The sequence below is a fragment of the Brassica rapa genome, chromosome A09 (assembly GCF_000309985.2).
Source record: "Brassica rapa cultivar Chiifu-401-42 chromosome A09, CAAS_Brap_v3.01, whole genome shotgun sequence".
Lineage (NCBI taxonomy): Eukaryota > Viridiplantae > Streptophyta > Magnoliopsida > Brassicales > Brassicaceae > Brassica > Brassica rapa.
Window position 1 is genome coordinate 34,557,628 of NC_024803.2, and position 19,885 is coordinate 34,577,512.

General features: G+C 34.3%; 4 protein-coding genes across 7 annotated transcripts; 1 reads left to right on the forward strand and 3 right to left on the reverse strand.

Annotated features, from left to right (window-relative positions):
- Positions 1-43: 43 nt before the first annotated feature.
- LOC103841331 (protein NRT1/ PTR FAMILY 8.1) lies at positions 44-3,447 on the reverse strand. Of its 2 annotated transcripts, XM_009117854.3 has the most exons (5): positions 2,958-3,447; positions 2,720-2,829; positions 2,408-2,625; positions 1,617-2,170; positions 44-990 (listed from the first exon to the last, which is right to left on the reverse strand). In XM_009117854.3, the coding sequence occupies exons 2-5, from the start codon at positions 2,823-2,825 to the stop codon at positions 156-158; spliced, it is 1,713 nt and encodes a 570-aa protein (XP_009116102.1). In that variant the 5' UTR covers positions 2,826-2,829; positions 2,958-3,447; the 3' UTR covers positions 44-155. The 2 variants fall into 2 exon arrangements, with proteins under 2 accessions (XP_009116102.1, XP_033136307.1); XM_033280416.1 differs by lacking the exon at positions 2,958-3,447 and having other exon boundaries at positions 2,720-2,941.
- A 4,585-nt stretch (positions 3,448-8,032) lies between these two features.
- On the reverse strand, positions 8,033-10,289 carry LOC103841333 (methyltransferase ptaI). The gene is made up of 3 exons (XM_009117855.3): positions 9,774-10,289; positions 8,515-9,141; positions 8,033-8,391 (listed from the first exon to the last, which is right to left on the reverse strand). Exons 1-3 carry the CDS (start codon positions 9,921-9,923, stop codon positions 8,236-8,238), a joined length of 933 nt encoding a protein of 310 aa, XP_009116103.1. The 5' UTR covers positions 9,924-10,289; the 3' UTR covers positions 8,033-8,235.
- A 707-nt stretch (positions 10,290-10,996) lies between these two features.
- On the forward strand, positions 10,997-13,958 carry LOC103841334 (FKBP12-interacting protein of 37 kDa). 3 transcript variants are annotated; one of them, XM_033280419.1, is made up of 14 exons: positions 11,065-11,155; positions 11,222-11,267; positions 11,359-11,420; positions 11,608-11,675; positions 11,786-11,822; positions 11,905-11,992; positions 12,074-12,138; positions 12,230-12,307; positions 12,408-12,455; positions 12,737-12,790; positions 13,096-13,257; positions 13,368-13,437; positions 13,519-13,574; positions 13,676-13,958. In XM_033280419.1, the coding sequence occupies exons 2-14, from the start codon at positions 11,228-11,230 to the stop codon at positions 13,820-13,822; spliced, it is 975 nt and encodes a 324-aa protein (XP_033136310.1). In that variant the 5' UTR covers positions 11,065-11,155; positions 11,222-11,227; the 3' UTR covers positions 13,823-13,958. The 3 variants fall into 3 exon arrangements, with proteins under 3 accessions (XP_009116105.1, XP_033136310.1, XP_033136309.1); XM_009117857.3 differs by having other exon boundaries at positions 10,997-11,267; XM_033280418.1 differs by lacking the exon at positions 11,065-11,155 and having other exon boundaries at positions 11,232-11,420.
- Positions 13,959-15,108: 1,150 nt separating this feature from the next.
- On the reverse strand, positions 15,109-17,672 carry LOC103841335. The gene is made up of 8 exons (XM_009117858.3): positions 17,214-17,672; positions 16,979-17,126; positions 16,751-16,901; positions 16,534-16,659; positions 16,376-16,456; positions 16,057-16,249; positions 15,700-15,970; positions 15,109-15,613 (listed from the first exon to the last, which is right to left on the reverse strand). The coding sequence occupies exons 1-8, from the start codon at positions 17,403-17,405 to the stop codon at positions 15,366-15,368; spliced, it is 1,410 nt and encodes a 469-aa protein (XP_009116106.1). The 5' UTR covers positions 17,406-17,672; the 3' UTR covers positions 15,109-15,365.
- Positions 17,673-19,885: the final 2,213 nt, after the last annotated feature.

A 19,885-nucleotide genomic window follows, 5' to 3' on the forward strand; every position in this document is an offset into this window, starting at 1 on the left:
TCTTATTATAGGAAGTGATTACAATATATATAGAGAGTATATGTGAGGGGATTAGGGATTAAGTATTGACTAATCTATTCTTTACATATATGCATAGTCTACATAACCTTGTGAAGAATCACAAGACCAAATCTCTTGGCATCCAGTTTATTTCATCAATGTGCTCGACCTATAGCTTTTTTGTACTTGTAGCGTTTAGAAATCCAGAGGTACACTAAGAAGTTGAGGAAACTAAGAGCTGCCAGCAAATAGAAAAAGTAATCCAGATGACCCCGGTTCAAGTTATCCGGTATCCAACCCGGTTTGCCCTTTTTCTTCGTCATTTTCATTACAACCGTCACAAGAACCGTGCTCAAGTAGTTCCCAAGCGCTTTAGTTGTCAAAGACAAAGCCGAGCAGAGACTTATCATTGCCTCAGGCGCCTGGTCATAGAAAAACTCAAGCTGGCCTATAAAAGTGAAAACTTCTACGCACCCAACTAGTAAATACTGAGGTATCTGCCAAAAAATCGAAATGGGAATCTTTTTCGCGTCGTATGCGTTGTGAGTTTTGACGTAGTCGAGCCTAACGACCTCCAAGACTCCTGCAGTGATCATGGCAAAGATTGAGATCACGAGACCTATTCCCATACGTTGAATCTGAGTGAAGCCACGCTCTTGACGTGTGAACTTTCTTGCGAAGGGGACAATGAACTGGTCGTAGACAAGAGTACAGAAGAGCACACTGACCGTGGTGAAAAGCGAAAGGGAATCTGATGGGATTTCGAAGTGTTTCCCCATGTGTTGGTCCATTGTGTTTCCTTGTAAGACGAACAATGTGTTCAGTTGGCTGTACACTGTGGCAAAGACTATCCCTGAGGCCCAAAATGGAAGAAGTGTGATTATGCACTTGAGCTCTTCGACTTGTGTTACCGAACAGAGTCTCCAAGGGTTCACTTCACCGTCGTTGATGCTGTCGGATTGACTCTCAACTGCTGCCTTATCGAAAAACCTAACTTGTTCAACACTTATGTTAGAACCTCGTAAGAAAGATGGACAAAGATGGAATTTGGCCTTGCCATTTCGGATATTGGTTCGATTTAGTTTATTTTGGTTTTCGGTTTTTCAGTTTTAGGGATATAGAATTCATCTGGTATTTGAAAAAATTGGTTTAGTTTGGATAACAAGATTGAGAACCGGCTAGTATAATCTGAGATATATTTGGGTCCATTTCGGTTCTTTTTTTTTATTAACTCGGGTCAGAAGTCAGATAATTCAGTTTTTGGATTAAATATCATGTTTTTCAAATTTTCGGATAAAAATAATTGGATAATTTAAGTAATTTTAAATATTCTGATAAAGGGTATTCAGATAAAAAAATTTCAAAGTAATTCGGCTTATAATAATATTTTAAAAACATTTGATTACTTTAAAACTAAAATAAAGTTAATATTTATAAGTATTTGATTATATATATTTGGGTCCGTTCGGTTTTCGGTTTGGTTTCAGTTTTCCGGTTCCAGAGCTATATGATCCACTCAAGTAATTCATATCCGAACCTTTTTTTTTATTCGGTTTGGTTATGGGTAAATGTGCTTATATGCCTAGTTGGGAATCATGGAAACTTTTGTTTCTTACTTTAAGTTGTCTGTATGCTCTAGTTTCCGGCTACCAGTGATATTACTCGCATCATCAGCAATTTCAAAGAGCTGAGACTTGTCCTCTGGAACCTCAACACTCATCTTCCTTAAGGCCGCAACTATAACCTGAAATATCCGTGTGAGTGGATTCCCTTGCGGTCTCTGAAGTCGGTAATAACGACTTCCCGAGAAGAAAAACATAACCGCAATGACCATGGCCACGGTCGGGACACCAAAGCCCCATCCCCAACCAATGTTCATTTGTATCCAGGAAATAACAGTCGTAGCAACAAAAGCTCCAACGTTAGCGGAGAAGTAAAACCAATTAAAGAAAGAGCTTTTCTTTAGCTTCTCGGCCTCGTCATTCTCATCAAACTGATCCGCTCCGAAGGACGAAACACATGGTTCTATACCACCTATTCCAAGAGCGATCATATAAAGCGCAACAAAGAAAACAGCTGTCTGATCGGAACTGGGATGACATGTATCGCTGTTGCAGTTACCCGGTTTAAGTCCAGGAACAGAAGCTGATAACGTCAAAAGAGTCAAACCCTGCGTGAGAGAGAAAAACAAACCTCTTACTTCCACCAAGTTAAATTCAGACTTATCATACTTCTAATTTAAAATCAGTTGGCAATAACTAGATAGTTCTGTTCATGCCACAAACTGGTCTATTATTAGGTGATTCTGATATCATATTAAATATCCGAACTATGGGACTTTCATTCATTAACACACCCAAAACTTGATATTTTAAGGATAAGTCATTAGCAGAAAAATAAGACTCACGAAGACATAGATGAAAACAAAGGTTGCGATAGTCCAGTAACGTCCAAGATAAGCATCAGCTAGAAAGGCTCCAATCAAAGGAGTTATATAACATGTTCCAAACCAATTGGTGACGTTATTCGCAGCAGTAGCGTTGCCTTGATTCAGACGACTCTTAAGATAGTCCACAAGGTTTTTGCTCATTCCATAGTAGGCAAATCTTTCACAGCACACGTTGACTAAAGAACAATTCAACAAACACACAAACAGTGATCAAAATCTATTCACCCATAAAGCAAACGATATCGAGGAAACAAATGAAAGGATTGTTACCAAGAATGAAGCGGCAAGCTTTCCAGTTTCCGGTTGTCTTCTTATTAGCAGGATTTTTGTGAATATCGACTGTTCCATCTTCCGTATACACATCACTTTCTTCCATAATACTAACAAAAATGAATAACCGAGTACATGCTTAGAGTGGAATATGCAGAATAAACCAAGTACAAACTCCATGCTATGAATATTTCAAGATTCTGGTTAAAAACAGTAAAACCCTAAGAATGATTGTTACCAAGAATGAAGACAAAAGTAGAACTTGAGGGTGGCTGAACTTGTCAGAATATGAGTATCAACTTGAAAAGTTGCAGAGCTCTGTTTCTACTGTCACACCTCTTTCCTTATTTATATAAACACAAGAAAATAGAAAGGAGTGTTCTTCTCTTCTCTTTCCCTATGTTTGCAGTTTCGTCCTCGATGTTTTGTAATCTTTCAGATTTGGGTATTATTTGTTTTGACTCCAAAGTTTACTACCATATCAAAGGATGTTGCAGAAAATTGAAAATCTATCCCCAACCGAACTTTAGTGGAGTTATAATAATTGATTTTTATTAAAAACAAGAAGAAAAACACAAGTGTGAACAATCGTAGAGTCGCAAAGAAAAAAAATTGGATTTCTCCTTCACAAACTACGCGTTGCAGTCGCCACAGGGTGAATAACCCACATAATATAAATGATTGACGGACTTCGTTACCCATCACTGAACCAAAGACGAATCAAAGATCATTTAATTAAAAGTTATAACTATGTAATAGAGGTGTTCTACAGCTGAAACTAATAAAGACTTTAACGTTGATATGAAAGGTAGTTGCGAGATCTAATTATGGTCCCATAATTTATTATCTTAAGATCTAACTGAATTATATCCCCACCTTTACAAAAGAGTGTTATTTTTTATATTTTTTCTTATTATACAAAAAATGTTATTTGGAATTTCAATACAATTTATATTTATTCTAAAATTAATATTAATTGTAAATGCATTGATTTTTGAGATATTTTTATTTATCTCGAATATGTTAAATCCCACTGTATAAAAGTAGCTATTTTTAGAGCTTCTAAAGGGTGCCATGTAGGACAAGATATTCTCCACCAATCAAGCTGCCAAGTCATCTCAGATGTTTAACTGACGGGCCCAAACCATTACGGCAGCCCATTTGCAAAGGTTTCTGTTTGTCTTTCCAACTCTGGGCTTAACAGCAAAAATATTCATTCAAAAAAGCTCTATAGTCTCTCGACTCTAACCTCAGCAGCTAATAGACCTTTAACCTTCCTCCTCTCAGAAATCACCCGTTACAATATGGAGTCGTTTATCACAGCAAATATCCCCGTTAATTTCTTCCCTAATGATAAAACCGTCAACTATTTGGCTTCCCCTCACCAATTCTATAAAAGCCGGCATAGTTGGAAAGCATGATCTCTCTAACAACAAGCTTCTGGTCAGAAAAGCTTAGGAAATTTGCCTCCTTTCTGACGCTCAGTTCAATCATCCATCATCGGCGTTGTAAGACATCACTGGTATTTGCCTCCGTTTCATCTATATTATCATTGGATTTGACTGGGTAAGATCTGTAAAGATGTGATCTATCTGAAAATTGCAGCCTATCAAAAATTCACAATTGAATCAGCTTCAGTTGTGGGTATATCTAAAGTATCTTACTTTTACTTACACCCGTGTCTATTCCATGTTGTAGATTATTTTCAAAATACATGCAGCGATTAAGTTGAGTCGTATGTCCGAAAAGGCATTCACGAGATCATTCAATAGCCTGCAAAACATTATTGGAGTCAAGTGGGTTTCCTTCTTCAGTATCAGTTTGTTTAGTTTGAACTTAGAAAAACATTATTCACGAGATCGTTCACTTGAATTACAAATATTTTCATGAATCTGTTTGTTTAGTTGATTAAAAATGTGCATTTCAGGATTAAGCTTAATATAAAAACACTAGCAGTTCAGAGTGGCCGAGGAAGAGTAATCAAATCCGAGCAAAACATGTTATCTTTGTAAGCTGTCTTTTCTTTTTTATGGAATATGTATATTCATAGCAGGCTACGTGTTTGATAAAATGCCTCACAGAAACTCCATATTTTTACATTCCAGTAGCTTATGCTTGAAGATTGTTTTTTATAAAAACTAATCAAATTTTGTCTAACGTTATATATTTGCAGGTTATCAGTTTGACATGTATTTGATTGGACAATCTTGAAGTATCCACAGTTTGGCTCTAGCTCCACTCTAGCTCAAAACCAAGAGTTAGTAACATCTTTTTTTTTGAGTTTACATAATTTAAAGCCTCTAGAGCATATTATCAAATCCTCACGATAGTATATGTGTTCCAACAGTCGAGTCTTACACGTTAACCAGCTTTGTATCCTCCAGTGCCATCTGGTGAGAGACCAGAGAAACCTTCGGGTGAGCTTTTAACTGTGCTACCCGCATGTGCAATAATTGTTAGCATCTTATCTCTAGAGCTCTATTTGTATACCTGTCACATTGTTGCTAAGTTCCTTCTTAAGGTTTTTTAATAAGACATTCAAGATTTCTTTCATTAAGTGCCTTTTTTCAGTTGATGTTCATTTAATAAGTCTATGGTCTATCTCAGTCACTTTAGGCACCAACACTTTTCTATTTCTGTTAAATCTCTAATAGTAAGCTTCATGTAATTTCTATGAAATCAGCAACAACACTTAACAGTTTCATGTGTCATACATGAGTTGAGTTTGCATGTGTAAATATTCGTTAAAAAGATTTGGTTAGTTTGGGGCACATCTGTTTTAGTTAGTTTAAGATTTGGTTAAAGGGAATGCAAGACAATCATCATTTTGTAACTGCTGTTATTCGCATACATTAACTATGGCATTGTCATTCTACCTCATACACAAAAAAATTCTGAAGCAATTGTGCTACAAACAATCTACAAAATTGTTTGAATAAATATGTTTCTCACATGTTTGGGTATGATTCTTACAGAACCTGCAAACCTGTAGCTTTGGCTAAGTTGATGAAGAAGCAAGAGAGGAAGAAGGAAATGAATTAAATGATGAATCGCAAACTTACTGGCTGTTCCAATATATAATTGTCAAGGTGATGTGTCAAGCTCTGGTCTGGTAGAGACTAAAGAAATGGTATTATAAGCAAAAAGGCGGAGTGAGGAAAGTGATTGATAATTGTATACTTGAGTCAACAATAAAAATTTATATATTCTATACATTTGGTTTTGGCACAACAAATTTCAAAAATTTATAAGTTTTTAATTTTTTTTTTCGACCAAAATATTTGTATATAATATGAAGATTTTGATGACTTTGATGACGGGGAGAAATAAAAATTGAATATTTTGTTGAACTATAGTTGTAACAATCGTCAGCTTATAATTATATAAAGATAATATGATATAGAACGCAAAATCATATGTTGTTGAGTCTGAAGAAGGATAAAAGATTTTTTTTTTGTTGGTATCTAAATTTTTTCATAAGATGAAGAATATGGAAAATGCGTATCAATAATCTTCCAGCAGAAAAGAGATCACATTGTGAAAGATCATCCTCAATCAGAGCTACAAACACATCACTAAAACCAAAAGCAGAGGCATTGCGAATGGTAGTCAAGCAAATGAGGATGCTAAATTTTAAGAAAGTTGCTTTCATCAGTGATTGCAAACCAATCATATATGTGTTGCAACAATATACCGGTCAAACAACCATCCCAAAGGTCCGTACCACAGAGTCTCCATGTTACAAGATATAATGGAAAGCTCCAAATCTTATGATTTTTCCTTTTGTTATGTCCCTAGAAATAGGCTGACTTTGGTTGATGAATTAGCTAAGAATTCTAGATGTAACAATCAAAGCTATTACGCAGGTTCTAAATTTATATTAAAACATGTTGAAAAAATATACAAAAATATAGCAAACAAACTTATTAAATTAAATACAATCTAATTATTTGTTTCACAATTATATGTGCATTGTTCGCCTCAACACCAAGAACACACTTCTATTTTAAAAACACCGTTGACATTATAGATAAACTTGACAAGAGGAACAAAATAAACTCTCAATATGCAGTCAACCAACTTAGTATCCTATGTAAAATACAACCCTCAACAACATATAACAATTACAACAGATACAATTTGTATTAAGTGAGAGTGATTTTTTTTTGTCATCGACTTATAAAGATTCATACAATATCATAAATTTTAAATTTTTATAAACCAATAATCCGCGCATAGCGCGGACCACGACCTAGTAAATCTAATTAATAAAACAATAAATGCATTTCAATAATTGCTTAATCTTTTTGTTAAAGGGAGAGAGTATATTAATAAATAGTCATTACAATAAAATCACTTTATGTCAAAAATATACAAATATATATATATATATGTGTGTGTTTGGCAATCTTATTAAATATCACAAAATAATTCTATCACAAAATGATACACAACAAAAAAAATTACCAAAATATTATATATATATATATATATATATATATATATATATATATATATATATATATATATATATGTGTGTGTGCACGCGCACGCAGATATGTGTCTTTAACAATTTTATTAAATATCACAAAAATAACTTTATCACAAAATGATACACAACAAAAGAAAATTACCAAAATAATATTCATTAAATAATAATAAACTAAACTATTATTGTTTTTTTTTTATCTTTTTTTATGAGCTATTTTGGAAAGAAAAAAAGTATAACCCTATAGAGTATGTTTTGGATCCATGGTATAATCAAATATGAGTGACTTCCAATCATATTTATTACTTCTATCACCTTACCGACCAGGGCCTTATACATCAGAGATCTCTTTTCAAACATGTTTAAGTGTTCATACTTTGATGCCAGCGCCTTATCTGGCTTAGTCTAACCATTCCAAAGTTTACAAGATTTTTTGATATTACAATATGTAAAATGTTCTCAATTTTAGGTAAATTTAACCCTATCAAAATTGTATAATCATTTATATTTTATAATTTATTTTTTCTAATTGATTGAGTAATTTTAAAACTTATATAGTTCTTTTACTAAGTAAACTTTATAGTTTTAATGACACTTTTAAATAAAAGAAATTTTCAAAATATATATGCTTCTATAGTTTTATCTAAAACATATTATATTTAGTAAGGGAGTGAGTATTTAATTTTCTTTCAAGCCGAATCCAGTAACTCTAGCATGCATGTTACACAACTCTCAAGTCCATCCATTACATGCTGGTCGTGGTTCAGGTTTGTAGGAAAACCAAGGCGTTCCCGTTAAGATCTTTATTTTATTAATAACGAATATTGATATCAAAAACATAACTATTTTATTATTTTGTTCTTGTTGAAAAAAGGAAAGAGATAAAAAAACGTAACATTGTTCTCAAATGGTTTAAAAGATTTTATTTATTTAAACCCCTTATTGAATTGCTAAAATACTGACGCGATGGTCATATTTTCGTTAATACAAACTTTAATAACTCAAATCGCTAACCACACATTATTCTCTAGCATGCCTCATCTTCACTTGTGTTTTGTTTCTTACTTTGTCTATTTTCGTCATCTGATGGTTGTCGCCTTTCTTGCTTTCTCCCAACATCGGTTTGCAGCAAGTTATCTTTGTTACTGTCTTCAGACACTTTATCAGATTCACTTCTCATTTCCTGCTCAAAAACAAGTTCACCAGTTACTAATAAGTAACAATGACTGATATTATACAATGTGAAGGATTAATTATGCTAGTTAATTAAAATGTCTGATGGATGTTTAAGATGTTGTAAAAATACCGGAATTTTCCCAACAATCATATGAGCCTTGTAGTAAACATCTTTAACTTGGTTTTCATCACCCCAAGCTTCCTCAAACTTGGTTATAAGATCTTCATCAACAAGCTCTACTCCTTGTTCCTTGGCCTTCATAGCAGGCTGCCAAGATTTCAAGAACCCTATGAACCCTTTAAGAGAAAGCTTATGCGGAATGTCAAGCCTAACAGGCTCTCCCTCAGATCCCATCCCTATGCTCTCAAAAGGAAACGGCAGCGTTTTATAACTATCAAACGCCAAATTCATAATAGGAGTTCTAAAAGGAAGGGTGGAGTCGACAAGGCTCTTCATTATGGGATCTATCTCGGGGGAGATAATGATATCGTTGTAGACCCAAATGGCGATTAGGCCACCGTCCTTACGGAGTACACGTTTTGCAACGTTGTAAAATGTGGTCAAGTCGAAAAAATGGACAGCTTGTGCAGCAACTATGAGATCCATAGAGTTTTCTCCACCGATTAGAGCCACCATTTCGTCTTCTGACATGTTTTTTGGAGTGTGATGGTAACTGATTCTTGAGTGTTTGATTGCTCGTTTAAGTTGTGCCTCGTTTATATCGGTAGCCACCACATTCTCATAATGATCAACAAGCTGTGTAAGATATAGAGAGTTATTAATCTTTTGTTATATATAAAGATTCAACGCTAATACTTAATAGGACACGTTCTCCTGTTATATCATATGCATAGCTATATCAACAAAGCTGTTATTTGATTTTTCACTTGATTCACCGTTCACGTAACAATTCATAATGAGACCACGTGGATAAAAAACATCGATGATGTATTCCTCTTGTTGAGTTTTGCCTTAATATATATCTTCCTTCTTCCAAAATTTGCCGAATCTAAGCTCACTTGTTATAAGTTCTAAGTCATGCATGAAAGATTATGGTATCTGTGATGATATTTTCCTAAATTCCTTTTTGTGTATAGCTTTTATTCACATACATTTTTTAGTCAAACAAAAGAAAAGAAAACTACGCAAATAAAAAAATAACAAAGACAAAGACAACAATCAGTGTGACCGCCACCAAGTTTGACTTCTTTAAAATAACAAAAGAACCCTCCTAAGTGAAATAGTTATCTTTTTTTTGCTGAATTATCAGCGTAATTAATATATGTATCGTGTCACAATTCATACTAACTAGATCATATATAGTAAAGAAAGGTTTCAGGTCTTTCCAAGTCTAACGAAGAAGACAGAGAATTGGAAATTAAGTTTACCCCAATGGCAGCCTGACCATTACCAGTTCCGACATCCCAAGCAAACTTGTGGTCTTGTGTCCGTTCGGCTATCTTCTTATACCAATCGGTGGGATATCTAGGTCTTGCGTCCAGATAAGCTGAAGCGTCTTTCTCTGATAAGGCAGCCATTCTTTTCTTCTATATCTCTCTCTTGTTTACTTTTCTTGCTTTGAGTACATGAACTCCGGAACTTCTTAATTTATACAACTTTCTTGTTAACGTCGGTCTATTAAAAAAGTTGAATGTAGTCAAACTTGGCGTGTGGTAGAGTTTTATAGTAGTCCTATGAGGTTGTCTTTTAAGTTGTTTTTTACGGAGATACCTTTGAATACATAAACCTTGTTGAAAATTCAGCCTCCATGCATGTTCCACGAAACGAGAAAATGAATTCTTTTTTTTGACAAAAAAATGATTTTTTTAGACTTACTTAAATTCAATTGTTCTGGTTGAATTTTTTCGTGTCATCGCCTCGTTAATATCCCCAGATTACAAAATCGGAGCCTAAATTACTACTTAACATGTTTTAGTTAAAAGTACAAAAATTAAAAAATATTTTAATGTAGAACCCAAAATAATATCAGGCAATTCTCTCAAATAACCTATTTTAAAATTTTTGTCATAAAATAATCCTCAAAAAAGAAAATAACCAAAATAGTTTCTTTTTATTTTGAAAATTTGAAACTTTATTCCCAAAATCCATATCTTAACTTTAAATCCTAAGTTTAGATTAGTTAATCCTAAGATAAAAACACATTTTTACTCTTTAATAAAAATTATTTTAGTCATTTTTCATTTATAGCTATTTTTGTGACAAAAAGTTAAAAAATGATATCCTAAAAAATTTCTCAATACACTATATGATAAGATGTTTTATAAAAATTTTTTTTGTATAGATAGACATCTGAACCAATTTTTTGACTGCTTAAATCGTTTTGTTTAGATCGATTTATCGATTAAACGATCATCTAGGTGCTGATTTTTAAAATAATGACATGAAAATAGTGACATGAAAATATATCCGCGCTGGCGTACGGATCAAATCTAGTTGTAAATTAAAACAGTTAATCAAATTATATGAAAACTGAAAACATATGATCTGAGATCACACATGTTCTTCCTCATGCAATTAATTATACAAAACATTTGATATATTTTGTTGCTTTTTAAAATAAAACAATTATTCTACTCAAATAATTTTGTGTAAATTATACATCTAAATCACAAAAATAGCTAATTGCACAAGTAGAACAAAAACCGTATCCAGAAAACCGGGTTGACCCATCTCTCTTATTCCCCTCCAAAGAAAAAGAAAAAACTAAACCCTAAAACTTTCAATCACCGTCGTTCTCGTCACACACTCCGCTGCAACCTCTCCGTCTCTCCACCATCGACAAATCCACCACAGAAATCTCAAGTCTTTTTCCGGTGCCCGGATGGATTTTCCCGCTACCAATGCCGCCGCCGGAGCTTCAGGTCTCTCACATCTATCGATTCATGACATTGATACTCTTATCGCCTAATTTGAGTGCAGTTACCCTCACTTTCTTCCGTATAACTCTTACAGGTAGTAAAAGAAGCTTCGATGATCTTGAAGACGATGAAGATGACATCTTCGGATCCAAAAAGGTCCCCTTTTTTTGTAAATCATAACTAACAACATTGAAAAGTTTTGTACTTTATAAATTTCATATATAAATCTGCTTATGGGTTGCTTCTGAATGTATATACTGCACTTTTCTCTTGTTCTCTGTCTCATATGCTAACACTATAGTTTGGTTTATGAGAGGAGCTTTGTTTGTTTATCTACACACAGGGTCGTACCGAAGTGGAGGAGGATGCCCCTGGTGTTACCACTGGCGTGATTTTGCAACTCCGAGAGAGGTTTTTTTTTATCCATCATTCAAATTAGTAAAGAGCAAAAAGAAAAGAGAGTGTGTGTGTTTAGTTTGATGTATAGTTCTAACCTTCTTTTTTTACTCTCTCTTTGGCAGTCTTAAGAATTGTGAAGATGAGCTTGCTTCATGCCAAGTATTGTTCTCTTAATCTGTTTGATATTGGGATTCCCTATAGCATTTTTTTATGAATCTGACTTTTATTGTTTTGTGGTCAGAATGAGCTTGAATCAGCTAAAACAGAGATTAATAAGTGGAAGTCTGCTTTTCAGAACGAGTCCTTTGTACCCGCGGGAAAATCTCCTGGTTAGCCTTCTCCAGTTAATGTTGTTGCTTGCTAGCTTGCACTTTTGAGTAGGTGATGATGTTTGGTGATGTTCCTTTCAGAACCTAGGTTTTTGATCGACTACATCCAAAATTTGAAGTCTTCTGAGAGATCTTTGAAAGAACAGGTTTTGGCATTGGAGTAATAAGTATATTATGTATCAATACCAAGGTCTTGAGTTTGTAAAGACCGTTTGATGGTTATTATTTCCCTTTCAGTTAGAAATCGCCAAGAGGAAAGAAGCTTCATGTATTGTGCAGTATGCGAAACGGGAACAAGAAATGGCAGAATTAAAGGTAGTTTCTCAAGGAATTCATTGCCTGCTGTCCACATGTTTTCTTGACCATTACATATAATGAATGTCGCTGAACATACTCTTTGCTTTGTGTTTTCTAGTCAGCTGTTCGCGATTTGAAATCTCAACTCAAGCCAGCGTCAATGCAGGTACACTTCTTCCAAATGTTTTCATTCTGAAGTAGGTGGTTATTTGTAGAGGAAATTTGCACTTCTTTAGGCATAATCTTCCACTTTTTTTAATGTAATAGTGCTCCTTTAAGGATCGACTTTCCTCATAGGCTAGGTACGATGATTAGTGATGTTTCTTATAAACCTTCTCCTGGCATCTAATTGTTCATAAGTCTGAAATAAAGAATCAAATTACATTATAGCAGCTCAAAAGAACTAGATAACAGTGTAATTTAATTGTTTGTGGCTTAACTTTATAGGCGAGGAGGTTGTTACTGGATCCAGCCATTCATGAAGAATTTTCACGTCTGAAGGTCTGCACCTACTCTTCTCTATCTTCAATATGAATGCATTGGTCGTAATATAATTCCATAGATGATTCGGAACTAAAGAAAGTTTATTTGAGATTTAAAATACATGAAAGATGACTCCTTAAACACTTAGCTCTCATTTTATTCATTTGGAGATTCATGGTAAAAAGTTCAATTTGGTTTGTTTTCTCTTAGGCTGTAGATACAGTTGCAGAAACACAATTTTTCTTTTTTCTTTTTGTAAAAATAAAGGATGATGAGGACATGAAAATTGGACCTCATGTTTCTTGTTTATGTTTTAACGACAGAATCTAGTTGAGGAAAAAGACAAGAAGATCAAGGAACTCCAGGATAGTTATACAGCAGTTACTTTCACCCCTCTGGGGGTAAAGGGCAGGATGCTTATGGAAAAGTGCAAAACCCTGCAAGAGGAAAACGAGGAGATTGGACGCCAAGCTGCTGAAGGAAAGGTATCATAAGCTTGTTCTGTTCTAAATCTTCATTCTAGGAATTATTTTGGAATGTCGAAGAAGAAACTATTCTCTGGAACTCGTGAGAACACTGATGGTTTGATGTATAGATTCATGAACTAGCAATGAAGCTTTCAGTGCAGAAGTCTCAAAACGCAGAACTTAGAAAGCAATTTGAAGGTAACTTAGCAAAAATGTTTTTTTTTCTTGTACATGTGGAATTTGGATTGTTGAGAACTTAAGAGGTTTTGTTGAATGCAGGACTGTTCAAACACATGGAAGGATTAATTAATGATGCTGAGAGATCAAACGAAACGGTGTTGATCCTTTGTCTATCTCTTTAACTCCTTTAGATTTTTTTGATGGAAATGGGATTTTGATGAGGCAAAAGCTTATGATGATGATGATGACTTTTCAGGTGATAATATTGCAAGATAAGTTGGAAGAGAAGGAGAAGGAGCTAGAGAGAGTAAAGAAGGGGATGGAGGAGGAGGTTGTGGCTGATGATGTAGGTGATGAAGCTCATGATGATGAAGATCCAAAAGAAATTGATGGTGGAGAATAAAGAGTTTGCTATCAAAAGATGTTATGTACATTTTGAGAGTTGATTGCAATTTTCTTCCTTACATGGCTCAATATTTTGTCTTTTCTCGTTTAATGAAACTAAAGTGTTTAATTTGAATTTATCTTCTTTTTAAAAATCCACAAAGTAACTACCAATCCAAACCGAATCCTCCGACCAAACCGAGCTCAAAACATTTCATTGACTAGTATAAGAAATGTGCTAACCTAAACCCTATGCCGCTTGAATCTTCTCTGTAAAGGAGTTGCCATTGTTACAGTGTGCTCAAGGCCTGCCCTGAGATTTCAGTAGCCGTAAACCTTCTAAGATGAATCTTAAAAAAATATTTCTTTCTATACTACACTGTATGTACATATATCCCTGTAAAGTTTGGGGCCAATCCGAATGTTTCATAGCGATTTGCATGTGCTTGACAGTGATCTGAAACCAACAACAGAATCTTCTTCTGGTGAAAGATAAAGAGTTTCTTTCAATTGTATTCTTAAGTTGTAGAGCATGAGATTGTTACTCTCTGGTATAGGGCTTCTGAAGTTCTTCTTGGTTGGACTCATTATTCAACTGCTGTTGACATGTGGTCTGTTGGTTGCATCTTTGGTTAGTAGTCTCAAATGGTGTTTTGAGTGTATCTCAGAGGGGCTGTGATTTTGTGTTTATGATTGTTTGCTTATTTGGATTTGAACAGCTGGGATGGTGAGGAGGCAGCTCTCTTCCCTGTTGATTTGAGTTTCAGCAGTTGCTTCATATTTTCAGGTTCTTTTGTCTCTCCTTAGAATAATGTCTTCCATTGGTTCTTGAATCTTGATACTTCTATGCTCTAGCTACTCGGGGCATTGGATGATACAGCTACCTACCAATTGAGAACAATAGACTATATACTATTTTTGCTGAATTCAACTGAGTTTTGGATTCGACCTTGTGTCATCAGCATTATTGTATAGAGATTTAGTTTTTGTAAGTTTTTTTCGTTAAGAGATTGCTAGGAACACCGATTGAGCAACAATGGCCGCAGAACTTAGCTCTTGCTCCATCTCTTGCTTCTGATTCCTCTTTTTCATAAGCTGAAACTCTTTGTTAAATCTCTTCTGCTTTTTCATCTGATTGCATTTATGTTTGAATAAAATGCAGAAAATGCTCAACTACAATCCTTGACAAGTTTCAGTTGAATGCATTACATAATGGTGTGGTAACAATTAGAAGATTCAAATAAGATTGTTTCTTCAATAATGTAATCATACAAAACTTGCAGCTCAACTTGACTGTTAGCAAAGGAATAGCAAAGATGTAATAAAGGGTCTGTAATACATTTTGTCAAACCCAAATGTTACGTACAATGAAACTAGTGTACATAATTGGCATTCTGAATCACAAACACATGCCCAAACGTAGTTCACAACAACACAAATAGCTGCTCGAAAAACACTAAGTTAAAACAGATTGATCGCTACACACACAATTGAAGTAAACCAAATAACACAGTACAAGTAGTAGAAGTAGCTAACATGATGATGATGATGATGATGTGAAATCAATTGGACCACACATGAACAAAGCCGTGTCTGTTTCCTGTGTATATCTCATTGCGTTCTTCGTCATAGAACAGAGCCGTTATGTCTTCCAAAGCTTCAGCCACAGCGTTTCTTCTCAGCTTTGAGTTGTTCCCCAAAGAACTGCTGCTACTGCTACTGCTCTCATCTTCTTTTGGAGGTCCACTGCTTGACGTTATCTTAGCTAAGCATTTCCCAGTCAATATGTTGCTGATATTGATCGATCCCGCTGCACCATTAACAAACCAATCAATCAGTGAGACACTCGTTAGTTACAAGGATAGCCTATAACTAAATGAGCTTATTCTATTTTACCATTTCCTTCTATCCACTGATCTTCGGTATCTGCTTTGCAATACGAGATGATCAGATCTTGATCACTTGTTATGTAGATGTTGTTTGTGTTACAGTCCGGATGCCATAGGAGATGATCCTCAAAGGAAGTCACGAGCTCTCCGCGAAAGTTCCACACAGATACGTTTCGGTTCCTGAACGTTAGAAACAGCTGATTCTCATACAGAAATATGAACGCAGAAGGTGTCATGAACTCGGCTCTGCTAACTTCCATTAGTTGAGCGTTTCTAACCTGCGTTTACAAATCAGAAACAAACCTTTGTAAAAACAAGAAACTACGAGACTGATCTGAAACTGATACAAACAAAAAAAACTTACGTCAAGAATTTGGAGATTCTCATTCTCTTGTTTCACAAGAAGTTTCTCGTTAAACTGTTCAATGAAATCAACTTTCTTGTTTCGGTGAAGCAAATGATTGAAGGACTTGAGAACTGTGCCATCTTCTATCGACAGAATCTTCAAAGGAACGTGACTAGTAGCTCTCTTGAAGATCAATAACATTATCCCTGGACTGATGCATGAAATGAAACATAAGTTAAAAGGACATATAACTAAGTTACAAATCCTTCAGTCCAATATAATGTCCAAAAAGGATGAAGAAACACAAAAGGGCTAAAGACAAATGGAGAAAGGTTACCTGATTTTAATTTCTTGAACATGTTTGTCTGATATGGAATACAGCATGGTATAGTTTTTCAGATCAAAAACCTTGTACACACTGCAGAAACAGCTAGTGGTCTCAGAGGAAGAAACTTGCAGTCTACCAAATATGGGTAGTGAAGACCAGAAAATAACCTGTCCTGCGCAGAATAGGTAAGCACCTTTCCATTGACATCATCAAACTCTACAAAGCCAGGCCATTTCAATGACTCAGACTCAAAAAGGGCAAACCCTGCATCTGGCTGACCTCTCAGAATATACCTTAACAGTTGAAAAAAAACAACCAGAAAGACACATTAGTCTCTACATAACCCATAAAGATATAAAACAACAAGGGAGAGAGACAACATACTCAATCCTAGTGGATCTGCATTTCAAAGAGCTGAAATTGTCAGAAGCATAAACAGAGACAGTGATGAGGGAATCATTGTTCTTGTTGTAGAACAAGCTCCGTATCACTTCATCTGGACTCACATTTAAAAAACATATTCTTCTATTCGTCTCTGCAAAATTATAAAGCGTCTCTAAGTCACACAAACACACAAAGGTTAAAGATTTAAAGCAGTCCAAAGTTATCTACCTCTACTGAAAGCAGCGCAGACACCAGAATGAGCAAGCGCAAAGACAATATCCCTCGCAGCAACAATCTCAATAACTTTAGTCCTCTTCATCAAAAACGGTAACGCAACTAAACTATGCCCCTTGGGGTCATGAGTATCATATTGCTCCTGAAAAAATCAAAATCGATCCAAAGTTCGAAACTTTAAGCAATTTTCTAGGGTTTTCATAAAAAAATTAGGGAAAAGACTCTTTACCACTAGACGCATGTTACGGAACCTCTCCTGAGCAGTGCTGATTGAGAAAGCTCGATCTTTCCGAGACGAGATTTCTCTTCGCTGGAGCTTCTTAACGCTGTTGACGAACCCATCGGGACGAGTCCTCTTCTTCGCCACGACTCTTCTTCCGCTGCAAGGTCTAGGGCTAGCTGTGATCCTTCTTCCTTCCATCTGAAAAGGGGTTTTGATTTTTTTGGGGGAAAACCCTAAAGGATGAGGCGGCTGAGTTTAGAGGAAAGCCTAAGCGAGGAGATGAGAGAAGTGAGGGGATGATGCTAGGCTACATACCAAGTGAGGTAAAGAGCTTTTTGTAGATTCAGATTTGGGGGATTGGGTTTTGATTCAATGTCTCGATTCGAAGAAGCTCTTTTCCCCTTTCAAAATCTAGATTTCGAGCATGAACCAATCTGAATCATTTTGTTTTACAGATCGATGAAAAATAAAAGATTTGATAAAATGTTTAAAACGGTGCGTGTCGAAATTAGAAAGTTTGATGGGTTGGGTAGATTTTATGGGCTTACGGCCCAGTAACCATTATAAGGCTCTCGTTAGTTAACGTTGGACTCGCAAACCAGTTTAGACTTTAGAGCAATGCAAAAGTATCTTAAAAAAAAACTACAAATATCACTTTTATATTAAATCATTAATTTAGTGATATTTGTAGGATGAATCGCTTACAAACAAATGAGAATTTCTCATACTATAACATTTTTTTAGTTTTTTTTTATTATTTTGTTTATTTTAATTGTGAAAGACTCTATGAAAGATCTCAAATACTGATATTTTAGTTTATAAAATTTTTAAAATTAAATTCGTTTATCCTAGTTAAGTATAAAAAATAAAAATCATACTCATTCCATTCCAGAAATATCTATGTTTTAGAAGAAAAAATTGTTTTAATGCATTATTCAGTAGTATTGGAAACTTCAAAAATATAGTCGTATTTAGTAAAAAATTATTGATCTTGATGAAAATAGTTAATTACGAAAATAATATACTAATGATCAAAAAATATATTTTTAATATGTGTGAAAATCGAAAACTCATATTATTTTGAAACAAAATGAGTATTTTTTGTCACATAATCATGGGGAATTCTAACTTTACCTCGTGATTTATACTATTTTCAAACTTATCTTTAAATAATAAATATTTTCTTAAGTATCTGAAGTTTATTATGAAAAAGATAAAATTAATTCTCTTGTGTCTTATAAATGTTTAGAATTATTTATAAAAGTTTATAAACTCAATGTCACCCTTTACACCCTAAACAATCATCAATAAACTCTAAATCCAAATGTTAAGTTAATTTTGATTAAGTGTATTTTTGAAAGAGTGGTATCCAATTTACTGTATTTTAAACAATTTATTGAGAATCATTGGAGATTATGTAATTGTACTATTTATTCTATAATTTTATCATAATTTGGATTATTTATTTTATAGTTTATAACTAATAGATGTATTATTTAATATGTTCAGTTTATTTATAAAAGTGACTACAATAAATTTTAATGGATTTGAAAGTATTCGGAAGTTGAATATATAAAAATTTAAATCCAAAGAAATTTATTATAATTAGGAATAGAAATAAAATTTCAAACGTAAGATTTGAAAACCAACATATTTTTACAATACTTTTTATATATAAATTCCCAAAAGTTAAAATAACAAATGAGCAATCCAAAACTTTGTGAGTTCTTATGAACTATTACGTGAGTGCCCATATAGATCATAAGCCCAAATTCTATAGGTTATAAACCATAGTATTGTATTCATATATATGTGTATCGTTGTCTATGGAATACGGAAGAGAACAGTTTGTTTCTTCTTTCTCTTAATTCACAACACATTATCAGCACGGTATTAGGTATTCTGAGACAGTTTGTACACGTTACACAAAAATAGATATATCTCGAGTTATATCACCCGAATGACTTGATTCAAATTGGATATGAAATTAGATTCAAAGATCTTTCTCTGGACACAAATTTCATATTTTTATTCCATCTAAAAGGTATCTTCTGATTGGTAAGCTTCCGAGTTTTGATTATGTTATACGAATGGAATGTGTTCATCTCTTGATTCTTAATCTTAATGATTCTTAACTAGAACAACTTGTTTCTTCTTTCTCTTGATTCACAGCATGAGTGGATATATTGGATCTTCCTGAATTAAAGCTAAATCTTTTAAACTTTTGAAAGAAGCCATTTTAACTGTTTAAAAATTTCCAAAAACTTTCCTTTTCAAATCGTGATATAAAACTGATGTATAGGCAACTGTCTCATTCTAGTTAGGACTTATTGGCGGCATGATGATAAAACATTGCTAAGCGAGGAAGAAGATTCAATTAACGGGCCTAAACCCAAAAGTCGTTCCTCTGCAACTGAAGGAATGGGCCCAGACAAAGACGGTCGATTCATTCATTGCAGTAAAACTACTCACACGAAATGAGCAAAAGCGACAGGATCTCATACAAAGCCATGTCCCATGTGATTAGTGATTTCTCTTATTTCTACCTCACTGTATTATTTTATCATCTTCATCCTAAATTAATGCACTAGTTGAACAAAGGAGACAAATAATTAAAACGATACACGTTTTCTTTCTCGAGTCATTACATTAATCAATATCCATTGAACGCTGCCCAA